This window comes from Giraffa tippelskirchi, chromosome 9 (genome assembly GCF_054371585.1).
Source record: "Giraffa tippelskirchi isolate mGirTip1 chromosome 9, T2T-mGirTip1v1.2.pri, whole genome shotgun sequence".
Lineage (NCBI taxonomy): Eukaryota > Metazoa > Chordata > Mammalia > Artiodactyla > Giraffidae > Giraffa > Giraffa tippelskirchi.
This window is the reverse complement of record NC_137283.1, coordinates 146,781,487-146,799,356: the sequence shown is the minus strand read 5'-3', so window position 1 is coordinate 146,799,356 and position 17,870 is coordinate 146,781,487. Positions and strand designations below refer to the sequence as shown.

At 36.4% G+C, this 17,870-nt stretch overlaps 1 protein-coding gene across 1 annotated transcript in view; it reads right to left on the bottom strand.

Moving 5' to 3' along the window:
• Nucleotides 1-17,870, bottom strand: part of GRM1 (glutamate metabotropic receptor 1) — a 447,850-nt gene that overhangs the window by 250,389 nt on the left and 179,591 nt on the right. The window contains exon 7 of the mRNA XM_081529880.1: nucleotides 14,455-14,704. Coding sequence (XP_081386006.1) covers nucleotides 14,455-14,704 — 250 coding nt within the window. The remainder of the gene's footprint in view (nucleotides 1-14,454; nucleotides 14,705-17,870) is intronic.

Sequence of the window (17,870 nt, the reverse complement as noted above, 5' to 3'; positions counted from 1 at the left end):
GTCCGATTCTTTGTGATTACAGCCTGCCAGGCTCCCTGTCAATTTCTGGGCAAGAAAACTGGAGTGGGTTGCAATTTTCTCCTGGAGATCTTCCCAACCCAGGGATCAAACATGCATCTCTTGTATCTCCTACATTTGACAGTGGATTCTTTACCAGCTACACGACCTGGGAAGCCCTGCTAGCAGAGGGTACTTATGTCCTTTAATGCTATCATTGCAAAAAATTTCACTATGATTCCTGCTTTTACCATATTATCATAATGGCTTTAAAATCAAGATCATAAAATGACTAAAAGCTAAACTCTTATCAAAAAAGAGTGAATTACAAATGCAAGTACTGTGATTCTGTTCATACTACTGTACTACTCTCTAATATAGTCCTGCATTCTGGTATTCACTTTTTTATGCACTCTCCTTCCCTTGAGTCACTGGACCTAGTGATATGCTTCTAATAAATAGAATTTGGCAAAAGTAATGGGATAGCACTTCCACAATTAGGTTACAAATAGACCATGACTTCCATCACTTCCTCTCTCTCTCTCTTTCTCTCCCACTTTCACTCTCATGCCCACCCATTCTCTTTCTCTCTTGCTGGCTTGCTCTAGAGAAGCCAGATGTTACGTAAGCTTCCCCATGGAGAGGCCCATGTGGCAAGAAACTGATTATCTCAAGCAAACAGCCAGCAAGAACTTGAAATCTGGCAACAGCAAAGTACATGAGTTTGGAAGCAGATTCTCTCCAAGTTGAGCCTTGGGATAGCAAGATCTTGGATAGATGAAAACTATTTGCACTTCACAAGTCATTCTCTATGCAAACATCTTTCCTTCTACACAGACAACTCAAGACACAAAGTCTCTAGGAGACAAGTATAAACATTTCTAATTTAACAACTTGAAACATAGTTAAGGAGCTCAGGGTATCCTTTTTAAAATTTAAGCTTCATTGAGTGATTTTATATCAATCAGTATAAAATTTTCTAATATTTCCAATAGTAGTGATCAAAGTCAATAAATCAATTTCATAATTTTCAATATTCTACTTCTACTTTGACAAAACATGCAAGCAAATTGCCCTTCTATACTTTGTTTCTGACACAATTTTTGCAGTTTCAGCTCCCTTGAGTATTTAGGTAAGCTTGCAATCTCCATGGACATTGACTAGAGTGAATTTTAATAACTATACAGTATGCTATATTTGGTGAGCAAAGAAGGAAAAATATACTGGCTTGTTTCCTCATTGGTGAGGAATGCCAAACTCAAAAGCCTTTTAGGTAAAACTCCCTAGTTATTGTATAGTGCTTTCACAAATCACTGAAACTACATCTTCATTTTGAAAATTTGCCATGGTGATTTCTAGGGAATATACATGTGCAGAAATAAAACTACTACTATGAAAAAATAGTGTAAAAATAGTGGGAGGGGGTTCAGGATGGGGAACACCTGTACACCCATGGCTGATTCATGTCAATGTATGGCAAAAACCACTACAATATTGTAAAGTAATTAACCTCCAATTAAAATAAATAATTTTTTTAATTACTAAAAAGAATGTTTATAACAGGCTTGTTTCTAAATGATGTCAGATAAAAAATAAGAAGCCAAATCCTTCCAAATATGTGAACATCCTTGACACAGACTATAACTATAATAAGGGCTCTGGGTAAGTACCTCAGTGAAAAAAATGCAAATTTCCTTCATGTAAGTATCAACCCTTATAGCTAAATCCCTAGAATGATTAAACAGTGAGAAGTTATTTATTTTTACTCTCTGAAACAGGTAAAGCTTAATTATTTTGCTATCTATCAAAATTTAAAAAAAATGGGACAGGGTTTTTTTGTTGTTGAAAACCACACATTTTAGGTAACATATTGTGGCAACTCTGGATGCTATAATGGTTAAGGGTTTGCCAGTAGGAAGAATTATCACATCAAAACAGTCCTATTTCCAACCTGATCACCTCCTCTCCTCAGAACAAACCAAAGATTAGCCTCAAAAATTACTCATGAATCAGAATATGGAGAAGGTAACCTCCCAGACATTGTTTAAAACATCGGAGCAATTGGCCAGTAATTAATGAAGCCTAAATTTGAGTATAATAACAAATGAGATATACAGTTTAACAGAGAGACCATGAAAAGAGACAGTCAGTGACACCTTGATTAAACCACTGTCACCCCAAAGTGAGTATGTGCACACCCAAGACTACATGCGCCCTCTGAGAAACAAAATCAAACACTTCATTGAAACATGTATATTATCATATGTGAAGCAGAGCACCATTCCAGGTTTGATGCATGGGACAGATGCTCAGGGCTGGGGCAGTGGGATGGCCCAGGGGGATGGGGTGGGGAGGGAGGTGGGAGGGGGGTTCAGGATGGGGAACACATGTAGGCCCGTGGCTGATTCATGTCAATGTATGGCAAAAACCACTACAATATTGTAAAGTAATTGGCCCCCAACTAAAATAAATAAATTTATTAAAAAAAAAAAACCAAACACTTCACACTGAAGGAAATAGGCTTCACTAAAATAGTTTAGTCAAGGCACAAAACAGATAAAAACACAAGCAACAAAAACAATCTCCAGGGAGGAGATAGGAGAATCTGTATACAGAGTTGCTACAATATATTACCTAAAAAGTGTGGTTTTCAACAATACCAAAAAAAAAAACAAAAAAAACAAAAAACTTGTGATATATTAAAAAAAAAAACAACACAGGAATGTGTGACTCATACATACTTTTAAAAAAGCAGGCAACTAAAACTGTCTGGGAAGTAGACCATATGTCAGCTATAACAAAGCCTTCAAAGTATCTTTTATAAATATATTCAAAGAACTAAGGAAATCATGTTTAAAGAAATAAATGCCTAACCAAATGTCATCAAAATATAGACATTATAGAAAAATCAAGTAGAAATTCTAGAATTGAAAAGTACAATAAATGAAGAACTCAGTGGTAGGTTTGAACTTCAAGAAGAAAGAATAGTTGAACCTGAAGATTTATCAATAATTACACAATTCAAAGAGATAGGAAATAGAATTTTTAAAAATGAACACAGCCTCAGAGAAATATAAAACCCTTTGTATGCTATGTATACTATAGCATACATATAATAGGAGTACCAAAAGAAGTGGAGAAAGGAAATGGAACAGAAAAAAATATTCAAGGAAAAATTGTCTGGAAACTTCCCAGATTTACTGAAAACCTTTTATCAATACAGGCGAAAATGAACTCCAAGTAGGACAAATACAAAAAGATCCACACTCAGGTACATCATAGTAAAAGCCATGAAAATCAAGAAAAAAAAATCTTGAAAGCGGCAAGAGAAAAACAACTCATTACAGGCAGTTGAATTTCACCTAATTAAGAAACGATCTCATGAGAAACAAAGGTGGCCAGAAGGCACTTGAATGACATAGTCAAAGTACTGAAATAGTCAAAGTGCTGCGGGAGATGGGAGGAAGCTTCAAAAGGGAGAGATATATGTATACCTATGGCTGATTCAGGTTGAGGTTTGACAGAAAACAACAAAATTCTGTAAAGCAATTATCCTTCAATAAAAAAAACTTTTAAAAAAAGTGCTGAAATAAAAAGCTATTAACCAAGATTCTAGCAAAATTGCTTCTCAAAAATGAAGGTGAAATAAACATATTCTCAGATAAAGAAATACTGAATGAATTTATTTCTAGCAGGTCCACCTTACAAAAGAATAAAATAAAATCCTAAAGAAAATTCTTTAGACTGAAAGCAAGTTATCCCAGATGAAAATTCACACACACAGACACAAACACACGCACACACAGCACAAGTAAATACAGTTAAATAATTATAAAAAGAAAACAGTATAAACACATCTTTTCTTTATATATCCCTAAATGATTTTAAAAGTAATTGTATAAAACAATATGCATATAATTATATGCAGGGACCTATACATACAGAAATGTAGTATATTGATAACAGCACAAAAGTTGTGGGTGGTAGCAAATTTATATCAGAGCAAGGAAATGATACCAGATGGAAAATTTTATCCACAGGGAAAAAAAGATGTAGAGAATCAGAAACAGCACATAGGATGGTAAATATAATGAATTTATAAATATATACTTACTCTGCTTTCTTTTATCAGCTTCCTTAATAAATGTAAATTGTATAAATTAATAATTATAACAATGTCTAACTGGATTTTTTTACATATATGTATGTAGTATGTATAACAGTAATAGGACAAAAAGAATTAAGAGGGAATAGAGCTATATTCATTATAGTCAAACCTGAAAATAACCCAAATGCCCACCAAAGGGAGAATGGATAAGCAAATTCAAGCATATTCATGCCATAGACTACTACAGTTGACCCTTGAACAATGTGTAGGTCAATCCACTTATAACATATACCTGTAGCAGTATTCCATACCTGTGTTTCCTCCCCAACTTCAGATTCAATCAACCATCAACCATGTAGGACTTGCAAAATTTAACACTTGAGAAAATAACCATGTAAAAGTAAACATGTGCAGTTCAAACTGATGTTGTTCAAGGATCAATTGTACTCAACAATAGTAGTCCATTGGTCTGCTATGGGCAATCCCAGACTTGGAGATAGCTGAGGTTAAAACTGCTACATGTTTACATGCTTTCTATCCTACATATTGATTAGTCTGAGAATTGGGACATGGCAATGTTTTCAGGGGCAGGTCAACAGGCCAGTATGGGCATCAGGAGGAGAGAGAAACACAGGAAATAAGCAGAGTTGCAAACAGTATTTATTACTATTACTGCTACTACTGCTATAACTACTACTACTAACACTACTATTATATATTACTTTCAGATGTATCTTTACTTTTAAAAGAAACTTTTGAAAGTAAATAAATTTCAAGGTAAAGCAAAATACAATCTAAAAGTAAATAAATAAATAAAAAACCACCTGGAACTGAAATGGTGATTGATAGGCAGTGGAATTAAATTTTTCACCTCATCTTCCCTTTCAAATATATCTTGTAAGCAATTCATTCATAGTGAACATCACCAAGTGCAAAACCCTGATGCAGGCATCACATAGTTGTAGTTCTGAAATTTAACTCATCTTGAGTCCTTTTGGAAAAAGGAAGATCCAAAGGCCTTCACCAAGAAATTCTACTAATGGTGTGGGGTGAGATCCAAGAATCCACATTTTTAAGAGACCCTGATGAGTCTGATGTGCAGCCAGATTGAGAATTGAGTGTCATGGAAACTACAAAAATGTATTAAGATAAATTCCCTGTAGTCTTCAATCAGCCTCAAACACAAACTTGGGTAAATCATAACAACATCCTTTTTCATTCATTCAAATTTGAGCCAGTGCCTTATGATCCAAAAGGCACTTGAAACCCTTTCATTCAGTATTTTTAATATCTTCTAGGCAAATAGAGGCCATGAGAGTAGAGTCTTTCAGTTTTCAGGTGTGTGTTATCTGAAACACAGAAATAAGTATTGATGTAAAGGAAGAGTTAATAATTACTAACTGTCCCCCAATTTTGTGGAAATCCTGAGCATTTCCATGGCTGAGTTCTATGCTCAAAATAACTGTCAGTATCCTACAAATGATGCTTATTCTCCAGAGTACTCTAAATCTCTTCTTCCTTAGCACACATTTCTCATGGTCTTTTTCTAACTGTAATCTTCCACAAAGCTCCCATTTATCTGCCTTTGGAAGAGGAGTATTTCAAGGAAAGGATAGTCTGTCAGCAGGTTAGTGATCATTTTCTGCCCTTGGGATCCTAGAGAAGGCCAGCTTATGAATCTTTAAGTCGTGACCGTTATGCATCAGAAGATGCTCATCAGTTTTGGCCACTTTCTGATTATAATCCATTTTGAGGGATGTCACACTTCACTGGAAGTCCACATTTACTTAAAACACATAACCTTTGCAATTTTGCCTGAAGGCTGCACACTTTAGATATTTCCCTATTTTTTTCATAATGGGAGGATGGGATCTAAAGTAATTCATTTTTCATTAAAAACATATGTGTGTGGAACATAATACCATGGTATATCATCTTATGTTTCAAGAGTATAGAGGTCACTCTTCTAAATATGTGTTTAGTTACTAGAAAAAAAGACCAAAAAAAAAAAAATACACTGTAAAAGAAAACAAATATTTCCTTTGTTTTAAAATGAAACTGTAAACTTCTTTCCAGATAAAGTAATTGCTCCATTCCAGTCATATTTTAAAAATGTGTCTAAGGTTGTTTCTTATGCTTTCAGCTCATACATTGTGGTGTTAGTGTTTTCACAAATAAGATTTTAGATTGGGGATTTGGAAGATTTCTCTTTAGTGACAGATAACAGAAAGTGAATCTAGTGAATGAGAAGATTACAAAGGTGGGAGAGATGACAGGTAAAACAGTACACACCAATAAGAAAGGGATGTGAAAAAGAAGTGAAAGATGAAAGTGTGAGTGTGTTAGTTGCTCAGTGTGAGCAACTCCCTGTGGCCCCATAGACTAGCCCACCAGGTTCCTTTGCCCATGGAATTCTCCAGGCAAGAATACTGGAATGGGTAGGCACTCCCTTCTTCAGGGGATCCTCCCGAGCCAGGGATCAAACCAGTCTCTCCCACATTATAGGCAGATTCTTTACCATCTGAGCCACCAGGGAAGACCCAAAAAAGGAATAGGCACTTGAAATGTAAGGACCACATACTATAAATTGACTGATCAAGATATAATAGAAAGCAGGGATGAAATGGAAGGTTATTGACCTAATTATCTTTATTGGATGATTGCTACTTATAGTGTAGAAATAAGATGTCAGAATCTACTAACTAGAAGGGTCTAGGAAATACATAACTAAATATGTCATACTTAAGTATATCTAAACAGACCCCTAAAAAGGTAGAATGTAAATCTACTAGAAGGGCTTCCCAGAGGAAGAAGCCAGGGTAGATGCCAAGGAGAACGCCAACACTAGGAATAGGATGAAAGCCAGAAATCACTTCTTCAACCTCAGTAAAGACTGTGTCTCTGACAGACATAATAGTGACCCTCAGTCAGTTTTGGTTTAAAACAAATAAACATTTTGTGAATAGACAAATGCAACAACCTAAGCAAATATTAGACCCAACTTTACAGATGAATTATAGAAACAGAGGCTGATTGAAGAACGTCAACCCTTACCACACTAGGTAAAACTTACCGATCCTGGAATATGAAAGAGAATTCAGGACCACACACAAAGCTATCTTATCTCACTGTGACACTCCAAGCTTTCTGACATAGTTCCTAAATAATGAACATATAAGGAAAAATATATATATATAATCTGGTTCCTACCATTATGTGTGTGTGTGTGAGTCACTAAGTCATTTCTGACTCCTATCATTGAAGAGGTTACAATTTGATATTTGTATATCTATATGATGCTAGGGTATAGTAGGTAATTTGAATTTTGCCTGATCAAGATGGTGGAGTAGAAGGACATGTGCTCAACTTCTGCCAGAACACAAAAATCACAGCTTAGATTATTCAGATATGACCTAATCAAATCCTTTATGATTATACAGTGGGGGTGATGAATAGATTCAAGGGATTAGATCTGATAAAGAGAGTGCCTGAAGAACTATAGATGGAAGTTTGTAACATTGTATAGGAGGTTCGTGACCAAAACAATCCCCAAGAAAGAGAAATGCAAGAAGGCAAAATGGTTGTCTGATGAGGCCTTACAAATAGCTGAGAAAAGAAGAAAAGTGAAAGGCAAAGGAGAAAGGGAAAGATATACCCAAATGAATGCAGAGTTCCAAAGAATAGCAAGGAGAGATAATAAAGCCTTCTTAAGTGAACAATGCAAAGAAATAGAGGAAAGCAATAGAATGGGAAAGACTAGAGATCTCTTCAAGAAAATTAGAGATACCAGGGAATATTTCATGCAATGATGGGCACAATAAAGGACAGAAATGTCAAGGACCTAACAGAAGTAGAAGAGATGTGGAAAAAATACACAGAACTATACAAAAAAGGTCTTAATGACCCAGACAACTGTAATGGCGTGGTCACTTTTCTAGAGCCAGACACCTTGGGGTGTGAAGTCAAGTGGGCTTTAGAAAGCGTTACTATAAACAAAACTAGTGGAGGTAATGGAATTCCAGCTTATCTATTTTAAATCCTAAAAGATGATGCTGTGAAAGTGCTGCATTCAACATGCCAGCAAATTTGGAAAACTTTCAGCAGTGGTCACAGGACTGGAAAAGGTCAGTTTTCATTCCAATCCCAAAGAAGGGCAATGTCAAAGAATGTTCAAATTACCACACAGTTACATTCATTTCACATGTTAACAAGGTAATGCTCAAAATCCTGCAAGCAAGACTTAGCAGTAAGTGAACTGGGAACTTCCAGATGTACAAGCTGGATTTAGAAAAGGCAGAGGAACCAGAGATTAAATTTTCAACATCAGTTAGATCATAGAAAAATCAAAGGAACCCAGGAAAACACCTATTTTTACTTCATTGACTATGCTAAAGCCTGTGATTATGTGGATCACAAGCTGTGGAAAATTTTTAAAGAGATGGGAATACCAGACCACCTTAACTGTATCTTGAGAAACCTGTAGGCAGGACAAGAAGCAACAGTTAGAACTGAACATGGAACAATGGACTGGTTCAAAATTAGGGAAGCACTATGACAAGACTGTATATTGTCACTCTGTTTATTTAACTTCTATGCAGATTACATCATGTGAAATGCTGGGCTGGATGACTCACAAGCTGGAATCAAGACTGCCAGGAGAAATAACAAACTCAGATACACAGATGATACCTCTTTAAAGCGATGAGGAACTGAAGTGCCTCTTGATGAAATTTTAAAAAGAGGATGAAAAAGCTGGCTTAAAACTCAATATTCAAAAAATGAAGATCATGGCATCTGCTCTCATCATTTCATGGCAAATATATGGGGAAACAATGGTAACAGTGAGAGACTTTATTTTCTTGGGCTCCAAAATCACTGCAGATGTTGTCTGTGGCCATGAAGTTAAAAGACGCTTGCTCCATGGAAGAAAAGCTATGACCAACCTAGACAGTGTATTAAAAAGCAGAGACATCACTTTGCCAAAAAAGTCCATATAGTCAAAGATATGGTTTTTCCAGTAGTCACGTACAGGTATGAAAGTTGGACCATAAGGAAGGCTGAGTGCCAAAGAATTGATGCTTTCAAAATTCTGGTTTTGGAGAAGACTCTTGAGAGTCCCTTAGACAGCAAAGAGATCAAACCAGTCAATAGTGAAGGAAATCGACTCTGAATATTCATTGGAATGTCTGATGCTGAAGCTGAAGCTCCAATCCTTTGGCCACCTGATGTGAAGAGCTGATTCTTTGGAAAAGACCCTGATGCTGGAAAAAAATTCAGGGCAGGAAGAGTAGGGAGCAACAGAGAATTAGATGGTTGAATGGCATCACCAACTCAATGGACATGAGTTTGAGTAAATGCCAAGAGACAATGAAGGACTGGGAAGCCTGGTTCACTGCAGTCCACTGGGCTGCTAAGAGTTGGACATGAATTAGCTATGGAACAGCAACAACAACAACTTATTAATTTAGTAATTGGGGTAACTGTTTAACTTCTTTATCTTGCAAATCAACCTTTCAGCTTGTTAAGACTGGAGATATCATATATTATTAGTTTAGTACATACCAAACCCTCAATAAATGGTAGCTATTTTTATGTATTTACACAAATAAACCATGCTTATTTTCACTTTCTTCAAATAAAATATAGGAATTAGAACAAATGTTTGCTTAATTTTTAGAATTTTAATAATTATAACAGAGAATTTCAAAGAACTATTACCTACTTATTCCAAATCAGGTTTTACATAGGTATAGTTCCATAGATGGGCTTCCCTGTTGGCTCAGTGGTAAAGAATCCACCCACCAATTCAGGAGACGTGGGTTTGATCCCTGGGTTGGGAAGATCCCCTGGAGAAAGAAACGGCAATCCACTCTAGTATTCTTACCTGGCAAATCCCATTGACAGAGGAGCCTGGCAGACTATAGTCCATGGGGTCACAAAAGAGTCAAACACAATTTAGAGACTTTGTTTTGGTGTTTTAGTTGCTAAGTCATGTCTGACTGTTTTCTTAGTGACTAAACAATAACAAGTTCCATAGATAAAGACTGGTATGCAAATAGAGAATTATATTGTGGAGTCTCAATGTTAAAGATAATCAGCTTGAAAATCAGGGCTTCCTTTTTGAAATATCATGTAAAACATTTAACACTAAGAAATAAAAAGGATTCAAATAATTTGAAATGTAAAATAATTTATCAGAGATATCTCAGTTTATTTTCCCAAATAAGGTGGCTCTAACCAATGAAATAAATCTCTAAAAGAGAAAACAAACTGAAAAAAAACACAAAAACTAAGAGCTAATATCTCTTACATAACTAATATCTCTTACAGTATAACTTAATGAATGAATTCTGCAGTCATATTGCCTAGTTTCACATCCCAACTACAACAGTTTTTGACAAGTTCTTTACATCTCCATACATTAAAATAAGTGATATCAGTACCTATTTTATCAGATTGTTATGACAGATAAGTTTATGTGTATAAAGTGCTTACAGGGGCTTCCCAGGTGGAACAGTGGTAAACAATCCACCTGCCAATGCAGGAGATGCAAGAGACGTGTGTTTGATCCTTGGCTCACAGAAGATACCCTGGAGAAGGAAATGGCAACTCAGTCCAGTATTTTTGCCTGGAAATTTCCATGGACAGAGGAGTCTGGCAGGCTACAGTCCATGGGGTCGCAAAGAGTTGAACATGACTGAGCATCTGAGCATTGAACACATACAAAGTGCTTAGAACAGCGCCTGGCATACAGTGAGTCCTAAACAAATGTTATCACCATTATCATCATCACCATCATCATCACCATAACAATTAAAATATAATTATAGATATGCTCTGCATAATTTGAGAAGCATCTTGAAGGAGGTAGTTTTAAGAAGCAAGAAAGAATGATTCTTTTGTGTGATGATTAACTTGACTATGATTAGTTAACTTACTTGATAAGAATATTATTCCAATTTGTCCAAAGTCAAAGGTTTGATTTTTACGTGGATATGCTGGCTACATTCCAAGACAACAAATTAAGACACTAATTCTAAGCAGTTCTATTCAATAAATTCTCCAGGTTTTTACAAGGTGACTGGCAAAAAGTGTATATTGATTAATCTAAATTCATGAATAACTTTAGAAAAAAATGAATCTATAAATACAATCTTTTTGAACACAGTTCAGTCATATGGTCTTAATATATTATAAATTCTAGAACTGGAAAAATATCTAAAGATGATCTGGAGGCAAGTCATTAATTTTTATAAGGAAAAAAGACAGTCAGAGACAAAAAGTGACAAGATCACATGATTACTCTGTGGCTGAGCTAGAACTCTTAGCTCATATTTTCTTTTGGTTTTCGACTACGTATAGTCATTAAATACAGGATTTTTAAGATCTCTGAGAACTTTCTAAAATTCTATTTGTCATGATGGTTTATTATTCCATTATAAAGAACTCAGTCCTGGTGACAGAATGTAGACTCTGAAGGCCATTGCAAGGACTTTGTTATGAGAAAAATGAAAAGCCATTTTCAGGCATTGAGCATGTAAGATTAAAAGACATTACCTGACTTAAATTTTTAAAAGACCCCTTTGCCTTAAGAATAGATGTGGGAAAGGGCAAGGATCAATTAGTAGGTTTTTACAAAAACCCAAGGGAGAGATGATGTTGGCTTGGACTGGGATCGTAATAGAAAGAATGCTATTAAGTTATCAAAGTCTGGATATGTTTTGACTGTAGCACAAACAATATTTCTTTCTGTGTTGGATGTGAAGTGTAAGAGAAAAGAGGAGTCAAGGGAAGGTAAAGGAATACAAATCTCCATTCAGGAATTTCTATTATTTTTTTCTTAACTAAATGTATCTCGCTGCAGTCTACACCATGATTTACTTATCTTCATCTCTATGAAAAGAGGTCCATCGTCACCTACACAATGTCTTCTCTGAAATCAGCAGCATCCAGAATTATACCATGTATTGTGAAAGAAAATAAATAGTGGCTCCTGACCTCAAAGGAGTTTATTGTTTGGTAAGTTAAAGCCCCTTATATGGGAAGGAGATATATTTGACAGCATTACAAATGTAGCTAGAAGTTGCAACTTGGTGTTAAACTGGAACCCTTCTGGACATGTCTGCCGAAATTAGGGAACCAAGCACATAAAATGTCATTGGCATGAGGAACAGGGGAGTGTTTGGGTTAGAATTCATCATACAGGAATTGGGAGAATCAAGCTTCTGAAGGAAAGGCTAATTAGGTATGCTATAGTGTTACTTCTTGTCTTTATTGCCAGCTCAGCTCCCTCTGGACTCATATCTGGATTCATATCTCTCCCAAGGAAGGGAGAAAGCTGTGAACAAAGAATGGAAAAAGGCTGTTTTCCACCAAATGCTCTAATATATGAGAGTAAAAGCCACTTTGATAGACCCTCATGGTATACAGCCCAGAAAATCAGAAAAGCACTGTATGCTGTAGCTTTGATATCTCCAGGGTTCCAAGCTTTACTGGCAGTGACTATTGTATAGGGAAGTGTCCTTAGAAGCACAGGTGCTCATTGTGATTACAGTATCTTTAGGATACATCAGTAGAACCCAGAAGAGGTGAGGCAGAGAAAGAGAGGAGTAAAACAAGTAGATATCCCAGGTAGGTGACCTCATCAGGAGGAAGCACATGTGAGATTCAGAAATACCTATATGGACTCAGTTCCATTATTAGAAGGTAAGCAAGACTCAGAGAGATAAGATAAGGGAATGAACTCTTAACACTTCAATTACTCACTACAGAATTTTGTATAAACACATCTCATAACCAGGTAGTCTTTATACCCCCCCAAAGCTCACATATTTGCTACATTCTGTTCAAGATCGCCAGAATCCAGGTAGTGAGCTTCTCTTCGGAGATATTAAATGGAATGAACCCAGCAAAACAGACTTTTCTTCTTTTGAATATGGTATCCATGAGAATTTTTTAGAAAAACCAGCACCTTTCATAAAAGCAGTCACTTTAAAAATCAATTAAAAAATTAAATATCTATATGCCATCTGTCCTGGTGCATATATTAAGAATGTTATTCCATGTAACATTTCAACAATGCTGCTTACATTCTTTTTCACTCATAAAGGAAGTAATATTCCTTCTTTAAACACTGCTTCTTTAGAGATGCCTTCTGAAATAGCTTCACACAACTGCATCATGTCAAAAAAGCCAAAAAGACACTCTGTGGCAGTGTGCCAATTTCACCCAAATGCAATCATTTTTTAAATCTTGAATTATACTTTGACCTTGACTTCATAGTTCTTCATGCCTAGAGATCATTTCTTTGTTTCTTTATTCATTTAATTGTATTTCTGCCCTACCTTCTACTCAAAAGTTTTTGACAGGCTCTTGCATCTAGCTCCAGATGATAGTGAGGGTGGTTTTACTAACATTTCAGTCATTATCACAAGGGCAGGTGAGTGTCCACACCACTGCTGCCCACTTTCCTAGAGAAGGGGGTCAAGGCACTTGGCAGGTGAGAAAAGACTGTACTTTAGCCAGAAGAGAAGATGCAGGAGAAAAAGAGATCTAGAAAAAATGAGTGGGACAGAGTCAGAGATCAGTGGAAGCTTTCATTCTGGTATGTATAGTAGGTTCCCTGGAAAAATTCATCAGTTCCGTCATGTATTCATATTAGAAGAAGGCAAATTAAACAAGATACCTGTTAGGTCAAAGATCCTATGAAAAATATGATGATACTGAAAATCTGTTCCCACACAAAGTACACATGGTATAGAAAGAACACAGACTTAGGAACCCACCACCCGCAATTGCAGAAATCACATGCTGACAACATCACTATTTGCCATCCCATAAATGTAAGAGATTATATGACCAAGTACCAGAGTTTGGCTGCATGTCCACACCTGCATTCAGCTAGTCTTTTACATTTCAGACCTGAATATATATTTTCATCTTCACTACTACCCTTCATCCACCAAGACCTCATTAAGATATCTATGCTTAGGAATACAAGACAAAAGCATTCCTGTGGTTTGGGGAGGAGGAGAGGTAGAAGCCCAGAGCAAATGAAAAGAACAATTCACCAGGACAAAGCATTCTAGCAACAATTTTCCGCTTTTTTCTGAAACAATCTCATCATCTTGTCATCCACTGCCTTGCTCTTATCATGAAAATGACAATAGCCCCACTCTCAGTGAGATTCAGGACCAAAGTTCATCTCACAGTTTTGGAGTCAGGGAGTCCAGTTTAATGAGAGCAAGTACCTGGGTGCCAAAGTGTGTGTGTGTGTGTGAGAGAGAGAGAGACAGAGAGGCAGAGAGAAAGAGATAGAGAAAGAGAGGGAGAAAGAGATAGAAATTTACCTTCCAATGAGTGAGAACTCGCCCACGACGCCAAGGCGCCGCATGGCGCTCAGGAGGCCCCGGACGGTCATCCCTTCGCAGAAGCACACCACCACTCTGGCCTTGGGAAGCCGCTCTCGGAGCTTGCGCAGGAGTCGGTCAAAGCTCTTCTCCCCAGCATTGCTGTAGATTTTGTCTGAGTGGGCGATGCAGAGGCCTTCCTGGGCGGCCAACTCTTTGAAAGCATCCATTCCGCTCTCCCCATAATTCCCTGTCCAGAAACAATCAGCAGATGTTCACGACAACCTGACAAAGACAGCACTCACAAGCTAGAATAAAGACTCATTAGTCCCAGAGAACAGAGAGAACAGACTTGGCAAGTAATTTAAAAATATAACTGGGACTGAAGGAAGATCTGGATGGAGTAAAGAAAATAATCAAGTGTAATCAAACTATCAACACTGAAAGAAACAGAAAATTAATAACTTGGGTGTCCACAGTGAAAATGGTTTTGAGACATAAAAGATGCTGTCCTGTTTTATAGCCATCATCACTAGTGGTTGTCCCAGATTTTAGCGATATGGGAGAGGTCAGCACATTGAGATAGGAGGTCAACCAGCAAAATGAGACATGTTCAGTTGAGGACTTGCTTCATCTGGCTGCCAGGTTAAGAGCAGACACTCATGCTGATAGCAAGTCCTGCCACATTTCCATGAAGAGAGAGTAAGCCAAGCAAATGGGGCACCTGGCCAGGCTGGAATACACAGATAAAAACCTTCTACAGGGCTCAGAGCTGCTACAGGGATCAATCATAAAATTCTTTCACTTTATCAACATCCTCTGATAAAGTGAAAGAATTATGGGAGATTTGGTGTTATGCTTTGATTTTAATATTATTATAATAAAATATACTTCAAAAGCAAGAAATAGAAATCAATGAAATAAAACAAGTATCAAGACTTCTTCCCTGGTGGTCCAGCAGTTAAGGATCTGCCTGCCAATGCAGGGGACACAGGTTTGATCCCTGATCTCAGAAGATTCCACATGCCCCTGGACAACTAAGCTCCTGCACCATAACTACTGAAGCCCACAAGCCTAGAGCTCCTGCTTCACAAGAGAAGCCACTGCAATGAGAAGCCCAGGCACCGCAACTAGAGTGTAGCCCATGCTCGTCATAACTAGAGAAAGCCTGTGCACAACAATGAAGACCTAGTGCAGAAATAAATAAATAACAAAAACCCCACAAAAGACAAATATCACATCATGTCAGTTCCCCATCTCTCTTATTTCATGGCTGAAGTTAGCCCCCACCTCCTCTGTACCTCCACTCCTGTCTCCAAGTTTAGGGATTTTGGTACCCAAGTAAATGACCCAATATCATATCCTCACATTTTCTCAACCTCCTTATCCAGTGATATTTCCTGTAACTCAGCTACTTTCATGTTCACATGTTTAACCTTGTATTCACAAATGTTTCTAATATCTCTGAATGTGGATATCAAGCATCCCAGTCTCTGTTTTTGTCCTCATCATTCGAGCACATATATTTTACTACCCCATCTCCAGCAATTTTTCAACCTCATATTTTATTTTGTACTCAGCTCAGAGTAACTTGCCAGTTAATACTGATCATATCCCTTGATTTTTATAATTTTTGTACATTACTTGAAATTTTTTCTTATTTAATTTTCTCTTCCCCTTAGTTCCATGAGAACATCTTGTTCTGAATAAGTTATAATTCATTCATTCAATGATGTAGTGTTAGTATTTAGAATAATTCTAGACATTAAATGCACAGTAAAACTACATTTATTGTAATAACCCAGTAGAGGAAGAGGCAAAAATTATAAATAAGCAATGTAAACAAAATAAGTAAAATTGGGTGACAGTATATGAAAAAAATCACTGAATCTCACTAATTATGAAGACAGTACCGTTAAAACAAGATGCTATTTTTTCATGATACTCTTTATTTATCAGATTGCCAGAATTTCAAAGATTCATGATATTCATTATTGGCAAGGCACAAATACATTCACTTTTGGTAAGAGTAGTTCAAATTTTAGTGGACAGTTTGGCAGTAGCTTTCAAATTTTTTCAAGGTAAATATCACATATCACATTTATTGCATAAAATATAGCAAGAGTTAAGTAAAAGAACTTTAAAACAATGATGCTTACGATTGAACTTAAGATTGAACATAACAAGAACTTGCTATTGAAATCTCAATATCTATAAAATTTTCATGGACATTGTTGAAACCTGGTAAGATTATCCTGTCTTTTTTAAAAGAAAGCATTCTTATTTCCTGTTTCATAATACTAAATTACCAAATTAAAGTTTTTGCCTCTTCTTTTAACTACCTTCAGTGGCCTCATATAGTCCAGTGAAGCCCAAATGGAAGATTGAACACATGACAAAATCCTCAGCATCCTGGACTTTGGAAACATATCATGGCTCAGACAAGAGGCACTGACTGATAATAAGGGGAAAGACTGCAGCTGGCAAGTGAATGGCTCATGTGTCTGCAGCAGAGGGTGCAAGGAAGGAAGTCAGATGCCGCTTACTCACAATAAAGGCAGGTTCAGAAATCTATGAGGTACATAGACATCACCAGCCAAGTCTTTCAGCCAAAGGCACTAAAAAGGCATCATAAGGGAAGCAACTCAACTGCTAGGGTCTATCTTTGGAATCTGATCACAGAAAATGATTTTACTTTTTTATCAAAACACAAGCAGACTAAATGAGCAATAACATTCTATGCATTCAAATAAGAAAATCCTTGGTTTTCAATCTAGTAAAGGCTTTAGACGTACTCTATCCAAACCCTTCAGGCTACAGCAAGGAAACTGGGCCAAGTAAAATGGCTCACCAATAGGCATGAAGCTTCTTTGTGTTAGAATTGGAACATCTACCTTATTCCTAAGTTACTGCTTGTTTCTTTTATTTTTTTGACAGTTTGAAAGAATTCTCATTGACCAACTTAATAGCAACAAGAAATTAAACATGTATGTTTTTATAACTTTTTAAAAAATGTCAGCATAGTTTAATTGCTTCTACGACATACTTGTTTCAATTTCTTTATTCATATTTTCTTGTTTGGAGGGTAGTTATTCATTATACCAATTGATTGAGAGCTGAATATGATGTGATAGACCATATTTAAACTGCTCATTTCTCTTATGAAGGCTGGGACTCCAAACTAGCATATTTCTATGGAAGTAATTCTAATGTAAGAACAAGAATAATAACTTGCACATTTATAAATCTTTATATTTTAAATATCGCATTCATAAATATTACCTCATGTGTACTTGTTACATTGATGATAGTACTAGATACAAATACTATACAAAACAGGAAGAGAATCACCTCTAGGAAACTTAAAATCACATTGCAGTACTTTCATTTAGTAGAAATGACATGACAAACTTGAA